This window comes from Elephas maximus, chromosome 13 (genome assembly GCF_024166365.1).
Source record: "Elephas maximus indicus isolate mEleMax1 chromosome 13, mEleMax1 primary haplotype, whole genome shotgun sequence".
NCBI lineage: Eukaryota > Metazoa > Chordata > Mammalia > Proboscidea > Elephantidae > Elephas > Elephas maximus.
The window spans coordinates 54549593-54568735 of NC_064831.1; the positions used below are offsets into that span (position 1 = coordinate 54549593).

The 19143-nt window shown below is 39.9% G+C and overlaps 2 protein-coding genes across 7 annotated transcripts in view; both read right to left on the minus strand.

Moving 5' to 3' along the window:
• The window catches only part of CSNK1G1 (casein kinase 1 gamma 1), a 159547-nt gene extending 153689 nt beyond the window's left edge, over positions 1–5858 (minus strand). For all 6 annotated transcript variants that reach the window (XM_049905179.1, XM_049905178.1, XM_049905175.1 and 3 more), the window contains exon 1: positions 5655–5858. The gene's annotated coding sequence lies outside the window, so the exon portion shown is untranslated. The remainder of the gene's footprint in view (positions 1–5654) is intronic.
• Positions 5859–8593: 2735 nt separating this feature from the next.
• Positions 8594–18378, minus strand: PCLAF (PCNA clamp associated factor). Its single transcript, XM_049905555.1, has 4 exons — positions 18240–18378; positions 17951–18031; positions 15471–15633; positions 8594–10822 (listed from the first exon to the last, which is right to left on the minus strand). Exons 1-4 carry the CDS (start codon positions 18283–18285, stop codon positions 10777–10779), a joined length of 336 nt encoding a protein of 111 aa, XP_049761512.1. The 5' UTR covers positions 18286–18378; the 3' UTR covers positions 8594–10776.
• Positions 18379–19143: the final 765 nt, after the last annotated feature.

Genomic DNA, 19143 nt, shown 5'->3' on the forward strand with positions numbered 1-19143 from the left:
CACAGCAGAAAACCCATCAGCTTATGTTGTAGGGCAAAGGAACAATACAAAATGAAAGAAACCTGTGTAACTCTTGGAATTAGACAGGCACAAAATAAACCAAAGGAGGTACATCTGTTGCCCTCCAAGAAAAGAAAAGAACCATCCTTGGAGTAATTTGAGATCAGCAGAACTGTTGGAAGAAGCATAGGAAGCAGAGCTGCCTCAGTTTCAAAGGATGGGGCCAAGGCTTCCTAGATTTTGAAGAGACAGATCTTCACCAATTGGCTTCCAGAGTGTGGGGTTGCTGGTCACAAGTGCCAGGGGAATGGGGCCACGGCCCAAACCTGAGGGGGTGGGGCTGCCATGACCAAGGGGCAGAAGAAGAGAGCCTGCCAAAGCTAAGAGGGTGAGGCTGTCATTCAGATGGACTAGGAGATGGGGCAGCCCAAAGCCTAGGAGCAAAGGTTTCATCCCAGTGGACCTAGAAGGCGGAGCTCAAGTCCAGGGCCAATGGACCTCACCCAGAATCCAGAGAGCACTGCCAACACGCAAAGTCTGGAGAGCACGGCCACTGCCCAGATGGTCTCAGAGAACAGAGGTTTGTATTCAAGCCTTGAGAGCTAATGTAATTTGTTCCACTGGGTTTTAGACTTTTTTGGTGCCTGTTATCATTTCTTTCCCTCCAATTACTCTCTTTTTTTTTTTTTTTACAATTTTTATCGTGCTTTAAGTGAAAGTGTACAAATCAAGTCAGTTTCTCACACAAAAACCCATATATACCTTGCTACATACTCCCAATTACTCTCCCCCTAATGAGACAGCCTGCTCTCTCCCTCCACTCTCTCTTTTCGTGTCCATTTCGCCAGCTTCTAACCCCCTCTACCCTCTCATTTCCCCTCCAGGCAGGGGATGCCAACACAGTCTCAACTGTCCACGTGATCCAAGAAGCTCACTCCTCACCAACATCCCTCTCCAACCCATTGTCCAGTCCAATCCATGTCTGATGAGTTGGCTTCGGGAATGGTTCCTGTCCTGGGCCAACAGAAGGTCTGGGGGCCATGACCACTGGGGTCCTTCTAGTCTCAGTCAGACCATTAAGTCTGGTCTTTTTATGAGAATTTGGGGTCTGCATCCCACTGCTCTCCTGCTCCCTCAGGGGTTCTCTGTTGTGTTCCCTGTCAGGGCAGTCATCGATTGTGGCCGGGCACCAACTAGTTCTTCTGGTCTCGGGATGATGTAGTCTCTAGTTCATGTGGCCCGTTCTGTCTCTTGGGCTCATCATTACCTTGTGTCCTTGGTGTTCTTCATTCTCCTTTGATCCAGGTCGGCTGAGATCAATTGATGCATCTTAGATGGCTGCCTGCTAGCGTTTAAGACCCCAGACACCACTCTTCAAAGTGGGATGCAGAATGTCAATTTCTCTCATTTGTAATGGAAATGTGTACCTTGTGCCCATTCTACCACTGTACTCTGGAAGCAGATAACACATATTCTAGATTTCAGTTCGCATGAGAAGAGGAATTTTGCCTCAAGGTGGAATATGCCTAAAGTCTCATCCATATTTGATTAAGATGCTTCAGAAGATGAGATTTTGGACTTGGGAGCTGATTTAGGACTTTTGTGATAATATGATGGGGTGAATGCTTTGCATGGAGGAAGGATGTGAATTTTGGGGGTTCAATGAGTGGAATGTTACAGATTGAATTATGTCCCCTAAAAACATGTGTTATAAATCCTAACATCTATGCCTGTGATTATAATACCATTTGAGAATGGGTTATCTTTGTTATGTTAATGAGGTAGGATTAGTCTAGGGTATATCTTGAGTCAATCTCTTCTGAAATATAAAAGAAATTAAACAAGGCAGCAGAGCAGAGATGGTGGAAGGGAGATACCATGCCACAGGAAGACTGCCCAGGAGCAGAAAGAGAAGAAGCAAGGACCTCCCTCCAGAGCTGACGGTGAGAGGAAGCCTACCCCCAGAGCTGGTACCCTGAATTTGGACTTCTATCCTCCTAAACTGTGAGAAAATAAATTTCTGTTTGTTAAAGCTACCCACTTGCAGTATTCTGGTTATAGTAGCACTAAATAACTAACATAATATCCAAAAAAACTGAAAGCAGGAATGCACACAGGTACTTGTACACCAATGTTCACCAGATTATTATTCACAAAAGCCAAAAGTGGAAACAACCTAAATGTCCATCAACAGATGAATGGATCAAACAAAATGTATATACATACAACTGAATATTATTCAGCCATAAAAAGAAATACAGTTTTGATACATGCTATAACATGGAACAACCTTGAAAACTTTATGCTTAATGAAATGTCAATCACAAAAGGATATTGTATGACCCCACTTACATGAAATATCTAGAATAGGCAGATGTATAGAGATCAAAGTTTATTAGTGATTATCAAGTGCAGGATGGAAGGAGAAAGGGAGAGTTAATGCTAAAGGAGCTCTAAGTTTCTGTTAAGGGTGATGGAAAAATTTGGAAATGGATAGTTAAGATGGTTGCACAACATTATGAATGTAATTGTTATCGCTGAATTGTACAGGTAAGAAATGTTGACAGAGAAGAAGTTAGCCTACAGGACTAACAGTCTACGAGAACCTTGGCTTCATCTGCCCCGAGACCAGAAGAACTAGACGGTGCCCAGCTACCGCTAACAGCCACAATAGATGGATCCTGTCAGAATGGGAGAAAAATGTGGAACAGAAGTCAAATTCTTAAAAAGTTCACACTTACTGAACTAGTTGAGACGAGGGAACTCCCCAAGGTTATCGACCACCCTGAGATACTTCATAAACCTTGAACCAAAACTACACTGAGGTCACCTTTTAGCTAAATAACAGATTGGTCATAAAATAAAGAATATTACCAGTGAGTACCACAGACCTTCAAAAAATCATCTATATCAGACCAAATGGTCAACAACTACTCTAAATCATCTACATCAGACCAAAACGGTCAACAACTACCCTAAAGTGGGTGAGGGGACAAGGAAGCCAGATTATTAGAAACAAAACATCCAGAATGGAATTGAGAATGTTGACACATTGTGAAAACTATAATGAATATCACTGAACGATTTGTGTAGTAATTGTTATATGGGAACCTAATTTGCTGCGTAAACTTTCACCAAAAACACAATAATATATTATTTAAAAAAAAAAAAAGGTTGAAATGGCAAATGTTTGTTAAATATATTTTTACTACAATAAAAAGTTTATACACAACAGGAAATAATGATAATTGAAAAATAGCAAAAGGCTCGGTACATGCTAAAGACTTCATCCTCTCAGGAGAGCCATTTAGAAAGTAGACTAACTTTAAAAAAAAAAAAAACCTATAACTGTAGCAAAACATAACCTGAACTCTTTAAAAGACAGAACCATGGGGAAGAAATACATTTGAAATTTTCTTTCACATTTAGGCATGTATCTACAAAACTTGTTACCGTGGAGTCGATTCCGACTCACAGCAACCCTGTAAAGCAGAGTAGAACTGCCCAATAGGTTTTCCTAGGTTTCCACATCTTTCTCCCGTGAAGCAGCTGATGGAATGGAACCTCAGTTAGCAGCTGAGGGCTTTAACCACTGTGCCATGAGGGCTCCCTGCACATACCTATAAACCTCTCTAAAAGGTATTCCAAAATTAATATCAAATTACAAACTTTGCACCCAATTCTCACATAAACAAAATATCTATTATTAAAGCAAGTTATTTGATTTTTGTCCTTTGTCTAAATATAAAGTACATTTAAAAATTAAAAATACTAAAATTTACATCAAAAACTGTATTAGCTGAAAAGGTGGCATATAATAGGTTACACTGTATCCACAAAACAAATGAATATAAAGACTTCATGTTTCTCAGATTTATTTCTATATTCTGATCATGAAGGATTTAAAGGCAGAAATTTATTCCATTTCCATTTATTTTATAGAGTATTATACATGTAAGAATTCTATAAGTTTTGCTAAGAGTTTAAGTCTAAGTAAGGCGAATCGTGCTACTGATGTTGATTTTAATCTTGAAATTACAACTATTTACTACTTTATGCCCCAATTTTAAGTTGCTTCAAAGAAACACGTGATTTTAATTAAGATTTACATATACTACTTTTAAAATGTTTTTCTTGTTATCAATCCATACTGGATACACCACAAAAGACCTTGCTCAATTCAATAAGTGCACATATTCTGCTGATATCTGAATTTCACGCCACTTAATGTTCAGCTTCTAGAACCCAGTGAAAGTCCTGTTGTATACAAATATGTCTTGGAATACTGTAAACCAGTCCCCGTCCTGTCTCGAACTTTGTTCCACAAAACTGGGCTGCCATTGACGGTTTAAGATTAATGATGATAATTCATCTTGCAACTCCAAGGTGCTTACGTTTAAAAATGGGCTATTATTTAAACACATTATGCCTTTTTATGATACTAGTAAGAAACATATTTTACTTATGAGAAAAATGAGGGTCTGGTAGGTTCCACCACTTGCCCAAGGTCAACAGCCAGCAAGTGGCACAGTCTGGGCTCTATCCCAGATTTACCTACCTCAAAGCCAATATTTCCACTTGACCAATTATCTCCTTAAAAGATTAAGAGGCAGGTTCAACAGCAGAGATTCTTGTCTCTCCAAATGTTCCCATATCTATTCTGAGACATCAATCACCACACAGTACCTAGAAATTCAGGCACTGATTCAAATATAAATGGAGAGGATCTTTCTGCTTCATTTAAACTAGAGCAGGTTTACTGGCAGGTAGGAAAGAGGTTGGAAAAGGCTTGCTTCAACATGTCTCGCCTAGACCTCTGTCTATACGGTTCCACCAGTCATTATACACACACATGTACTACACAAGGCTACTCCTAACTAGCCTATAGTTCGCTGCCTTTCAGAATTGCACTTTTTTAAGATCATTTATACTAGATTCAATAGCGGGCTGAGAGTCTTGGTTGAACATAGCATTCCGGCACTTCCCAAACATCTGAAGAATTATTTAGGGACAACAAACCCTCTTTCGTTTACGGTGTGATGCCTACCCACTCGGGGGGCACTGCTCCTGCAGGACGCTGGGGTGTGGGAACAGTAAAGGAAGTGGGGGAAGCGCACGGAAGTTGGGTGGAGTGAGGTCTCCTTACCCACTCTTCTACCCTAGCTCCGCCAAGGGCGGCTCCCCGCCGTGCCCAGCGACTCGGAACCCCGCGACCCTCGAAGCTCAGCTCCGTCCCAGCGGGTTGGACAGAAGAGGCGGGCAATGAAAGCATGGGCTTGCCCCAGCAACCCGGCCGAGATCTGTCCTCTCCTTTCGGCTCTGGAGGATGCTCCCGCTTTCAGAGCAAGCCCTCCAAGGCACAAGCCCTCCAAGGCACAAACTCCCCGTCCGCACGGGCCGAAGTCTTTTACTCCAAAGGGGCGACTCCGCCGCCTGCCTCCTCCCTGCCACCCGGAACTCTCCGCCTGGGGTGTCCCCTAACCCCTCCATTCCGCCACCGCAACCCTTCACAGACACACACGCCGGCCTGCGCCCCACCCGGGATCCCGGCGTCCCCCACCCCGCCCGGGGGAAGGGCCCCCAGCCAGCCTCCACAGACAACACACTCCCTCAGAGCCCAGCTTCCCAGGCCACGTCGAAGCCGGAGTGGGTACCTGGTCCGGCCGTGCTCCCAGGCTCAGGTGCGGCGGGCGCGGTCCCCTCTCGGAAGCGCCGAGTGCTCTCTACCCGCCCGCAGCGGTGGCTTCTCTCTTTCCCAGGAGCGGGAGGGAGGAGAGGCGCGGGCTGGGAGGGGGGAAGAAAGGAGCGGAGGGGCAGCGGGAGCCGAACCGGAACCGCTAGCGCTGGCCCCGCCCACAGGCCGGCGCCCGCGGAGCAGCTGCTAGGACAGACCGAAAGCCGGCAGGGAGGAACAGACACATCTACTTCCGGGTCATTCCCTCTGCTGCCCCCCTCCTTAGCAACCGCGTGGGGTTGCTAAGCGGAAGTGCCTTCAACTACTCCCACCCTAGTATCTCAGGGACTACTAGGAGGTAACTGCGAGCGTTGTACTCCCCTTTGGCAACAGCCCCTTGCCTCTGTTCACGGTCTGAGACCGAGCACACGCCTCGCTGCCACAGTCACGAAGCCCATCGCGCTTTTCCCTCCAGCTGTCCCCAGCCCCATATACACCAATCCCTTCTGCCTGAGTCCGAGGCCAGCAGTGGCTCTTCCTGAGGCTCTCTCCAGACCCTCGCGTGAGTTATTTTCTGGCGGTTTAGCAAGGATCTCCCTCTTGTGGATTTTCAGTTGTGTTTCAAGCAGACTTTTTAAATCTCAACCAATGTTGTGGAAGCTTATTTTCTTATGCATTTCGTTCTCTTGTGACAGCCCCTGAAGCCAAACGGTGAGAAGTTTTATCTTTTGTAAGGATTGTACATGTTTCTGATCTAAAAATCACTTAGTTAATTGGAAGGGGCAGAAAGACTACAGTGATTTTAATCCTTAAAAGAAAAAGCAATGAGAAAAGGCCCAAGGAGGCCCAGGAGGCCGGTAATCAAGGTTGGGAAGTAGGAAGACACCTAATCCTCAACGCAGAATGAACTTTCATACTTACACTGTGGACAGGTGTCAACAAGAGACCTCGTTTGTTCTTGTGTCGGGGTGATTCTGGATTTGAAAATATTGGAAAAACTATTGGTTGGAGTAAAAGACAGCAATATAATTAATCCTGTCTTTAGAAAAATGAACCATATTATTATGGTAGTTGAACACTCAGAGAAATGTACCTAGACTTTCAGAGGAAGATGAATAAAAACCTTTGCTTGACTTTCCTATATTGAAATGTTGTTGTTAGGTGCCCTCCAGTCGATGTCACTTCATAGTGACCCTATGTGACAGAGTAGAACTGCCCCATAGGGTTTTCTTGGCCTTAATCTTTAAGGAAGCAGATGGCCAGGTCTTTCTTCTGCCAGCCTTTCAGTTAGCAGCCAAGTGCTTAACCGTTGCTCCTTTACCTTGGAATAGGTCTGCTTGCTTAAAAGTAGAAAAACTTAAGAATAGCTCCTGAATTTGTTTTGTTTTCCATGGCAGTGAAAGTACTTGCAACTGCAGGCTCCAATTTTATTGGTCATGATAACCTCTTAGTTACTGATATTGGGCTGTTGTCCACCTCAGCTGGGCAGAGAGGAAATGAGCTTTGGTAACTTAAAAGAAACAGCAGGTCTATTGGTTTCCTGTACGCATGAGACAGCAGTAAATTGATTCACTGTAGGCAAAAATCGGTTCACACACACACAAAAAAAAACAAAACAGTTGCCTTGGAGTTGATCTCACTCTTGCACTTCAGACTTCAGTGTGCCAATAGGGGGGTGTTTAATAATTCAAAAACATTTCCACCCCTGCAGTGAACATGCATACATGTGGGAGTATGCACACAAACACACACAATTCAAATGGAATCTGAGCACATCCAGCAATTGTTCTTTAATGAAAGTGACAAGTGATAAACCTGCTACCATGACAAAATAGAGCTTGGATAAATATAAAAAAACTTTAAATTAGAAAAGTAAATAAAATTATGAGCTCAATGAGCAACAACATATCTAAAACTATGGTGGACTTAGATGTCTCTAAAAAAGTTAAAACATGATTATGGTAAATACATGTGTTCTATAGAAATATTTTGAGTAAAATTAACAGTTAAGGTTAAACATGATGGTTTAAATCAATGTAGAAATGCAAATTCCTATGCATCAGCAATTTTTCCCACTGCCTGAAGAAAAATAATTTCTAAGCAGCATTTATTTAGATCCTCTCTTCCTTCAGCTTAAAAAAAAAATCAGTCACTTTTGTGTAGGTGTATGAATAACTGGTTTGACTCCTAAATGTCACGTGACCTATATAAATTTTATCATTTTCAACATATTCATTGCTTGAAGACCTCTAAAGACAGATAGCACAACCCTCACCTAGCACTAGGTATTTGGGTTTAACTACACTTTTAGGATTTTGTGAGTAGTACTAGAAGGACAAGGAGGCCAAGCTCTTAACCACAGTGCCACCAGGGCTCCTTTTTGTTACTAGAGGAACCCAAATTCTTAATAAGAAACATAAGACAGTGCTCTCAGATCTAGGTTAAATGTCAAATAATCTTCATAAGTGAGTATAGTACCTGTATCCTGTAGATCAATATGGGACCTCCATACATTTTTCCCAATCTCTTGAAAGCTACTTTTTTTCTTTCATTTTTTAAAATGCTTCTTATAATCATTTAAGGAAAAATTAGCACATCTAATTTATACTTTTGGAAAATCCAACACTCTGTTACTTAATAATATTTAAATATTCCTAGAGTTCCACTGGCATCTCCAAACATAAGACACCAAAAGTAGAGTCCAATAGTTAATGAAGAAATTTAGTCAAATTTACATTTACGTGCATAAATATTATACATAAAAGACATAGCCCCTTTACACAAGGGGCTCAGAGAGACTCATTTAGGATACCATAGAGGCTGAAAGCCATGTGACACAAACAACACGATGTTTAGCCTTAGGAAGAAAAGGATAAAGATGTAAGAGCTATCTTTAAATGTTTGAAGGTTATCAAATAGAAGGAACAATTTTTTTCTATGCTATTTCAAGGAGAGAAACAAGAATAGGAGGAAGGGAGTTAGAAAATATATAAAATTTTAACTTATAACATTTTTCACAATTAGAGTTGCCAAATAATACAACAGGCCACCTAATAAATAGCTGTAACTGGCATGGGTTGAATAAGATAATTTCTCCCAGTTTTGATTCAGTGAGGATCTTCCCTACCTCCTCTATGTGATATTCAAAGGTAAGGGAACCATTTATAACAATGTTGGTTAGACCCAGGCCTAGAGATGAACCTTCAACTTTTTGTCAACAGTGAGTTAGCCTGAAAATTTCTAAGTATAATGAGATTTGTAAAGGGTATATATGGGAAAGGTTCAGTTAATTTTGACTTTATTTTCTACTTAACAATAAAAAAGTGGTAAGCATTTGTTATCTTTTAAATAACTCTTTGAGTACTTTTTTCTATCTGCTCTTCTATTGTGAAACTGCATAAACAAAATACATATGATCCTCACAATATTGTAGCATTCAACAATTCTGGAGAAGTAGTTTTAATCATAGTTTGGTTAGGAATTTAACAATAGCATTAATAATTTCAATAATCTATTCAGAGAGGGAAGCCAGATCAACTTTGTGAAGGTTACAAAATTACAAACTTGGCTTAATTGTCGTTTTAATGGATAAACTTTCATTCTTTAATCCAGTTTCAGTGGAACCAGGGGTCTGTACTGTTCTTTCCTTACATTTAGAAGAAGCTAAGTTGCCATTATACATTTTTAAAAAGCTTTGAAAAGGAAACATATTACATAGGACGCCTGCCTAGTAAAAGTGAGACATCATCAAATATTGCATACTTGAAAGGCCTGTAAATTATTTAAGAGTCAGATTTTCTAGAAACAATTATATATCAAAGTTAGACCTCATTGGGCACGTTATCTTAAAGTCTTTGTCTCCACAACTGAAAAATAGCAAATCAGGTTTCAGACAGACCCATCAAAACTTGACGTTAGTAGACTTGACTGGAGCTACTCCTTAATAAGAAACCTAACCATCATGGAAGTACTTAGGATAAAAACTCTCTCCTCCCAATTCTGTGACATTGTGTTTGGTATACATCTCTAAAAAACAAACCAAAAAAGAAATCTACAATCATCAGAACTTGGTTTGGAAATTGATAAAGTCAGACCAATGCAGATTTGTATTTGGAAGGAATAAAAATGGATAGTGTGTTATGAAAATAAGTATTGCAAACAAATTTCAGGAAAAAAAAAATGCCCGTTAAAACAAGGTTAATTTTTACAACAGGATATCAGTGAACAAAAAGTCTGAAGAAGAAGCAAGAATATCAGTTACCAAGTAATATTATAAGCACCTCTTCAATTATACCCCTCGTTATCTTGAAAAATATAATGGTAGCTGTGAGGACTTCAGACATACCTCTGGGTTTATGGCATAATTTGTCTTTCATGTTTTATTGGTTTATTTCCAATTTCAAAAATTCAGGCCAAAAGGGTAATATTTTATGCTATTAATCCAAATGCATATTCTAGGAAAATTGCTCTCCATGTGCTCTGTAGAACGTTCCTAATTCTATGCTAGTATTTTACCTTTTTTTGTTGGCAGCTTTGATTATCAACCGTTTAAACGCTCAGGACCAAAATACCCTTAAATTATTCTAAACAGAAGGTACTCATCCAAATTTTTTTCAACATTGCATCTTTGACCCCTTTCTGAAAATGGCTATAGATTCAGTTTAATTAATACTGAATTTTTTTAATGTGCAAAAATCTAACTCTGCTTTTTTAAGCAAATAAAAGGAACAAAAATATGGCACTATTCCAATAATCAAATGCCAATAAAAATGGCAGCAATACAAAGATCTAAGCAAGTCTCAAATACAGATTTGTAATCAGAACACTATGCAATGATTTGTTTTTAGCAAAATCAAGAAGCTTAATAACAGGTAAAAAGAGGAAACCACATACTGCATTATGTTGAATACAAAGCTAAGTAGCTGTATATTATTCTTACAACCTCTCCAATGTCATAACTACTTGCTTTTAAATAAATTTAAGCCTAATCTTTCAAACAAATGCCTATTCAACACACCTAATCAGAACAAATATATTTATGCAAATTTACATCCTAGAATACCAAAGTAAACAGGAGACATTAGTCAAAGGTGAATTAAGTTCTATTCATTTTCGTCATCTGTGTGATCAGGTTGCAAAGGACGTGTTCTGTGGAAAGAACAGAGAACTTCAATAGACACCCAAGTATCAACTGTTTAAACAATAAAACAAAAACCGTTACACATCTGCATAAACAGGAACTTCTAGCAGTGCAGTGAGTCTGGTCAAGTGACTCGAAATGGGAGAAAATTAAACTCCATTAATTGACAAACCTACAAATTTCAAGTATTAGTGCAAAAAAATTTTTAACAATTTATTTTGCCTGTTAATTAGCAGAATCAATGTTTCTCCTTTAGGATATGTGGCCATTTTTATTAAAAAGGGAATCTTTATTTCTGTAGTACCTTTCAACATGTTGCTAAGTGTACTGATAAACAGTATAATCTTTCAGCAAGAACTCTGTGATAATAAAAAACAAAAAAAATTAACCAATCCACTTGAGCAGAGAAAATATATGGACAAGTTGTCATATTTGACTATATACCCTTCTGAACAATATGAATGTATTACCTAATTTAAAAATCCAAAAATAGTTTAAATTGGCATATCGTAGTCATAGATTAGAAATAATTTACATTTCCCAAAGCCATTTTGCACTCATTATGCTTTTTCTAGAGAAAAATTCAATTAAAACATAATCGTAAATCAGCTTCCTTTTTTAGAGTTGGAGAAGTTCTGTGAGCACTACTCTAATATCCTTAGTTATCAAATTAGATCTAGTGAGCCTGAGTGGTCATAGAGCTAGGTAGTCAAAGAAGGAAGTGAAAATGCAGGTATTCAGACTTCGTATAAGATTATCACTGATTTACCTACTATTAGATTATAGAGAGCTCTTCATTGCATTTTCCTGGAAAATAAATTAAATTAGCAAATGAACACTTTCATTACCAAAACTTCCTTTTTCAAAAGGCCTGATTTATTTTAGGCATCATAGTTCATTAAGGTGGATACTCTTTCTCTATTCTGATTATCCCTATACAACTGATGAAAGTTTACCCTGTGTTTGGGAGAAAAATAAGGCCACAGGAGTAAGCATATTTCAGAATATGAATTAAGGAATTTAGAGTAGAAGTCCTTCAATAAACTCATTCGCTATTTCAATAAAGAGGTAATTACAATTTTCCTAAACAAAGACAAGTCTAAACAAAGCACCTAAATGAATAATGTAAAACTCTGTTACCTAGTTTTAGAAGAGTATTATTATGTCACAGATTTTATTATACCATGGATTAAAGTTCTTTAGAAAATCTCTCTCCATATGAGGGAAAGCCTGTGATATAAGTTTGATTCCTAGAATGATCAGTGTTATAGTCATATTTGACTGTATTGACAAAAATTTTTATTTCCTTAATGGAAGTCACAAATAATTCAGAGGATTGAAATATAGTCTAGAGCTAATATTAGCTTATTAAAGCTATTAGCTTATTCACAGAATGGGAAAGAAAGAACAAGGAAGAATGTTGCCCCAGACAATGAGAGGAAACTATAAAAGACTAATAGGGCCATAAAAGCAAGTCTATTAAAATAGCTCTATCTAAAAATGCATCCCGTTTGGTTAAAAATCAGTATCTTTACTGAAACCACAAATCATAATAGTGATGTAGCAAAAAGGCCTAAGATTATTACTGCTACAGAGCTGAACATTCTTTTCAAATATCTTACAAGGTGGATAGTGGGAACTCAGAAACCCTTTACTAATGACCTTATGAACAGTATTGACTAACTTCTAAAATTTTATATGCATAAACATAATTTCATTTATGCCAAATACTTTAATTGCTCTTTCAGCCATTTATTTTTAGTTTGTGTTCAATGCTAATCAATTCCGTAACGTGAGAAATTACACAATGTACAATCCAAAACAGATGCACCATGTTCAGACATGAAGCAAAAGGGGGTATTCATTCATATTCCATAGGTTGAGATCTACAGATTTGTTTGTTCCCCTGTAGGTTCCTCAAGATGGCAAATATTGGCTTTGGTTATTATAAGACTCCTATGGCCATATTGGATACTGGAACATCTAAACATCAGTGTGTGACCATGTGAACCAAAGATTTCATGACAGTATTTCTACAAAAGTGTCTGTACATCAAAGCAGTTGTAAAGGATTTACTTTCCAGAATCAAGTCATTAGACTTAGAACCAGGTTCTAACTATTAAAAAATATTGACTGATATAGAAAGTATTCCAGATGTGGCAATTCTGATCCATAAAGTTAAACAAACAGTGTTTACAGAAAGAGTGTTAGTGAATTTAAAGCAGGCGAGATTTCAGTCTTCTCTTCTGAATTACATGATTTACATTATTTTTGGCTCGTTCTTGTTGGCCTCTTCAAAATTTGTCAGATATGCCTTCAAAACAGATCACATTTTAAATTGCAAAAATTATTCAAAATACTCAGAAATAAAAAGCATTTTAAGGTTAGTTGAAGTTGGTACACTTCTAATTTTTGGAATCAAGCTAAATGAATCTGGCATTCTTGTTGCGTGGGAATGCATGATGGGAAATTCCTGCCATTTGACTTTATAAACGGAAATGCAAGCATTACTCGTGATAGCTGGATTTGGAGTAGAGTCCAATCCATCATTGCCCTAGCACATGTCAAATACTACATACCAAGTCAAATGCAATGTCAAATCCAAGGCCCCAAAGTTAAATTCCCAAGACAACAATGAAAGCTTAGCAATGTAAAACTTTATCTAGAGAATGTCAGCATTAAATTAGCACTGCTTAAACAATCCATCAAAGATTTACTGAAACATCTGCGGTTTCCTTCCAATGTACACACAAATAGAATCGTGAAAGCTTTTTATATTAATAGTTTTCATGAACCAAAGAGAAAACTGAATCTCCATTCCACAGCCCACCCTTTTTTGTCTAGATTAAGGTGAAATCTAAAATGTTCATATTCCTTAAGTTACATTTAATGAAATCGTATCTTTAGTTAACTTTCCATGTTGTCTCCCTCTCTCTTCAGTCGCATACCTGAAACTTCAGCAACTATAATATTGGCATTCTTCAGTTAGTCAAATCCTTCAGATAGTCTTCATACCTGTCAATTTTGGGATTCTCAACATGTTCTGTATCAATAAAATAAGGTGTTGAGTTAGTAGATTTGATGAAGATCTGTTTTTTCCTTGCCACAGTGGATTTCTAGATGCTATTTGGACTGGATTTTAGAAGATAAGTGGGAGAATTGTAGATGTTGCTGGGCCTGTGTCTCTTAGCAGTAGAGATGGAGAAGGGAGAGGGAGACCACAAGGATGCTGGCTGTAGCCTGCAGAGTACTAGTGCTTCCCTTGGTGGTGGCAGCCACAGCACCTCCTGCTCTGCCTGCAGCAGTCTGTGAGTAAACCTGCCTGGGTAGGAGCAGCGCCAGAAGCAGCAACCCCAGCCCAAGCCCAGCCACCATCCTCTTGCCCATGTCTGCGTGGTCATTGCACAGCTTGTCAGCTAGCTACTCTGTGCGTTGGAGGATCGCTGGGTCCTGGCGGGGCACAGGAAAAGTGCAAGTGTTGCCTACCAGCAGGGCCTCGTATAACAAGGGCATCATCATGGCCCTGACTTGGTGCTGCCTGCTCACCATGCCTGCCAACCCCCTTCTCCCCAACCCTGGCCAAGCACTTTATTTTTGAAACAAAACATTTAAAAGTTGTTTAGAGAGTCTGAACACCATTACTTACAAATCTAATTATAAAAAACAGGTTTCCATTGTCTTTTTTCCAAGTGGCTTTTTTTTTCCCCTAGATTCTTAAAAGTGATGCATGTTTGTTGTTGACAACTGGTGAGTATGAGATTTTTACCCAGAGATAACCACTATTGATATTTGTTATGTTTTTACATAGTACATACACATTTTTAACACAAAAGGTCGTACTTCTGTATCCAGAATTTTTGCTTAACACGTGTTATGAACATTTACCTGTCTTAAAACTTAAAAAAAAGAAAAAAAATGATTTGATTAGTTTCTTAAGAAGGTTGCCCACTGAACTCTGTGTGTATAGATTTATCCTCACCTTGTTTTGTTCTTAAGTGTTACAGAGACGTTGAAAAGAAAATATGCCTTGGTGTCAGTCTTGGTTGTTTCTAGGTGAAGGGATTTCTGTATTTTCCAACATTTCTATGTTGGTTATATATTGTGGAAGCTGAACTAGGAAAGGTGGGGTTGATGGAATTCAAGGTAGAATAAACCAAAGTGAAAATACAAAAAACCAAACCCGTTGCCATTGAGTTGATTCCGACTCATAGCAACCCTATAGGACAAAGAACTGCCCCATAGGGTTTCTAAGGAGTGGCTGGTGGATTCAAACTGCTGACCTTTTGGTTAGCACCCAAACTCTTAACCTCTGCACCACCAGGACTCTCAGTGACAATAGCTTTAAAAAAAAAACAAAAACTATAGAACGTAGATAGTGAAAATTAAAGAATAAAGACAAGCGGTTCATGGTTAATAATGTAGCACTTATCATTTGAATGGGAACTGTTCCCCTTTGAGTGAATGGAATGGGTTAAAATAGCTTTCACTGATGTTTGAAATTTGGGACGTGACTTATAATAAAAGATTTAATACAAGTTTTAAAAACCTTTGGTTTGTATCATCAGCTTGAAGAGAAACTTCAAAGTTACTCAGTATTCCATTTGTCCTTTATTTTCCAGAATGTAACTATTAATATTTCAGAAAATAAAAACTTACTTTCTCTTTGCTTTTCCTAAGCCACTACTTCCTGCTTCTTCAGGAATCCGATTCTCTTTTTCTGAATCTTTAGAGGACAGACTGAAGAATTCGCCAATTCCTTTTTGCCACTTGGGAGTTGGGCGAACACAAACTGGATTCCCTCCTGCATACTTATTTTCAGCTGTAAAACATAAACAAATGTAACTAAATAAGAACACAACTGCCATTCCTTAAGGGGGAATTTAATTCCTTTCTTTAACACCAAATTCTCAAGGGCATTGTGAAATGGTATTACATACATCTTAAAATTAGGAAATGTAACATGATAAAGCTGTATTCAGTCACTGAAGCTCAGTTTGATAGCGATCCTTCAGTCTATAAAAATAGTACTGAAAATTTTTACAACTGGAAAATATTTTTCATGTTTTCTCCATAAGCATCTGTTCAAATACTCTCATACTAAAGTTTGACAGACTTTTTCCTAATGTATAGGTGGTACTGCGTAATATGGACTGTCAAATTTTTACTTAATAAGGTTATTTAGTTAAAGCACATAGAAGAGGCAAAACAAGTACACAGCAATGTGAAAGTTTCCACAAAAATTGGTTCTACTTTTCAAAGCACCTGGGCTCCTTTCCTTCCAGCTCAAAAAGTAAATCCAATTCCTGATTATCTTTTAAGAGTGATAAAGTGGAAAAATTGAGGGGAAATCCCTGTCCTTTGTAAAAATAATGAACAGAAGATCAGTAGGAATAAATTATTGATACATGTATCTATTGCTTTAAACACATTTGTCTCAAACTCTAGCTGTTACAGAAAGCTTACAAAAGTTGCTTCCACGTAGACTGTATGAGGTTATATAGTTTTTCAAAATGGTACAAATGGCCTTTAAAAAAATAGCGATCCTTTGGTTCATAGTTTTCCTGAAGGAAACTCGTGGAAATGCTTTTGCCACTACAAAGTATATAGCAGCAACAGCTAGTCCAGTACAGGGTTCAAACCCAGCTCTGCCGATTTAGTTGCATGGCCTTTACCAAGTTATGTAACCTAGGCTGAAATTTCCTCATCTTTAAAATGAGATTGTCAATTTCATACAATTATTTATTGGAATTAAAAATAGAGATGTGTAAAATGCCTAGAAGGGTGCCTGATACATAAGCTGCCCAATGCATATTCTTTAAGGGCCTATTCATTTGGTTCTAGTGATTGAACAGTGAGCCAGAGGATGGAATGTGGCCCTAATGGAATTTAGTCAAGTGGTTTGTCATTATTGTTAGTTACCCTTGGGTCCATTCTGACACATGCCAAATCATATGTGCAGAGTAGAACTGCTGCATAGGGTTTTCAAGGTTGTGACCTTTCGGAAGCAGATCCCCTGGTCTGTCTTCCAAGGTGAATTCTGGATGGGTTCAACCTTTGGGCTAGTAGTTGAGCACTTAACCATTTGTGCCACACAGAGTATAATATATTCTCAGTTAGTTAATCTTTCAAAAATTTTGACTACTGTTCCCTTTTATCTGAAAAGACTGAAAAAGTAAATATTTTCTATTGAAATGTTTAAAATAAGGTGAAGTTTGAGTTAATAATCCATGAAGTGCTATCCAGGGCTTCGAACTGGTTCTTTCCGGTTCGGCTGCCTGCTCAGAATTTGTATTTCCACCCCAGATATACTGAATCAAATACATTAATGTAGATTTTGATTCATTATATCCGGGGCAGAAACGCAAATTATGAGCGGGTGCTCGAACTGGAAAGAACGGTTCAAAACGGTTCAAAGCCCTGGTTCTAACATAGCCCTTTATGCTCTTAACTAGACCAGGGAATTAATCTACCTGCCGCTCAACTTCCTCCTGAAAGGAATGAAGTACCAGATGGCACAGTATTTTCTCCTCCTCTGCACAAGCAGAAGGAACAGTGTGAAGCTATTTCCCTTGCCTGGTTTCCCCTCCTACTCTCCCCAAGGCAGATCAGAAGCTGCAAACTTGGAAAATATATAGACGCAATACTTGAAAAAAGAGGAGGAAGGGAAAAAGAGAGGAAGGAAGAAAAGGAGAAAAAAGTGAGGAAACAACAGAAAAACGGTTACACTAGAAGACTATGTGATCAGCACTGTCAGTCATGGTGCTAATTTTAATCTAGTGGGGGGGGGGGCAGTTTAAATAGTCCCTTACAAGAAAAAACCATCTGTGGATATTAAGAAAAATAAAAAACGCTAAACCAAAAAAGAAAAAACATTTGAAGTCCAACTGTGTCCATCCCTAACCCCAAGTCTTGAAATTCTCTTCCATTAGACCCCAACCTCTACCCCAGCCCGCCAAAAGGCCAAGGCCCCCTCACTGTATCAAAGGGCAAGGAAGACATTCAGGCGTGAGGATCTCACGGCAAATAAATTCCAAGCTGGGTCGGGGGACTTGCGGGTCAGAAGGACCGTGGCGCCAGGCGTGATTCCCTTTTGGGAGGGTTCCTCTTAATCCAGGAGCTTGCAGGGCGCGTTTTACCTTTCCGCGACGAGGGCGACGCGGTGTTAGTGGCAGAGGTGGAGGAGCCAAGCACCTTCCTGGGGGCTCGAGAAGCCACCACTGCGGAGAGAGGCAAAGGAGGGCGTCAAGAAGAGGACGGGTTCGGACAGCCCAGCCCAAGGCTTGGAAAGGGGGCAGCCGGGTACCCGCTCCCAGCAGCGCCCCCTCGGCCCGGCCGGAGGAGTGGAGCCCGGGGGAGCCCGGCCTCCCGCCCGAGGCCAGGCTGCTCGGGGTCCCTCAGCCCTCGCGACCGCGTCGGCTGCCTCACCTTTTCGGTAGGTGCCCGGGACCCTGTCTGCTTTAGTCCGCACCATGTTGAAACCGGAAGAGATGAAAGTAGCCAACTGGCTCCCCAGCCGAGGACGTTTCTCGGGACAAGGACCCGAAAACGAATCTCCCGCCACCGTTTATATCCCGCGCCTTCCCGCGCTCTCCACCGGCTCTCCCGAGCCGCCGCCCCCATTGGCTCCACGCCGTACTCCCCGGACCAATCGCGAGTGTCCCTCGGCGACGGCCCAGGACTCCGCGCCGCGCCGCTAAGTCCACCAACTCCTAGAGGCTTGTGATTGGCCGCCGCCCGCGATGGGCGGTACCGGGACGCTTTCCAGGGTGCCCCAAGTGTGGATGTTAGAGTCGTGAAGCGGACAGATAAGAAAAGAAAACCTAGCAGACAAAGACAGCGAATTCCAACATTTCTCCCAAAGTTACTACAGGGTTCGATGCGTAATGATTGACTCTGGAAGCGAAACCTGAAATTAAGCGAGTTTTTTGATGCAAATCAAAATAAAGGTAGCTTTTTTTCTACAGCATTCTGCCTCTACAGCATTCATACTAAAACAGTTCTATGGAGTGGGAGAAAAGAAAGCTAATACAATTTATTTACAGGCCTCTTCTATGTGTTTAGGATGATGACAGACTTAAAAGAAAAACTAGGCGAATTATATATACATAAAATTTTTTATGTATATATACATACATACATAAAATGAATAAAACGTTTTCCAGACCGGTATGGTCTCCTTCAAAACCAAGCCCATCGCCGTCGAGTCAATTCTGACTCATAGCGACCCTATAGGACAGGGTAGAACTGCCCCGAGGAGCGCCTGGTGGACTCAAACTGCCGACCTTTTGATTAGGAGCCGTAGCATTTAACCACTATGCAACCAGGGTTT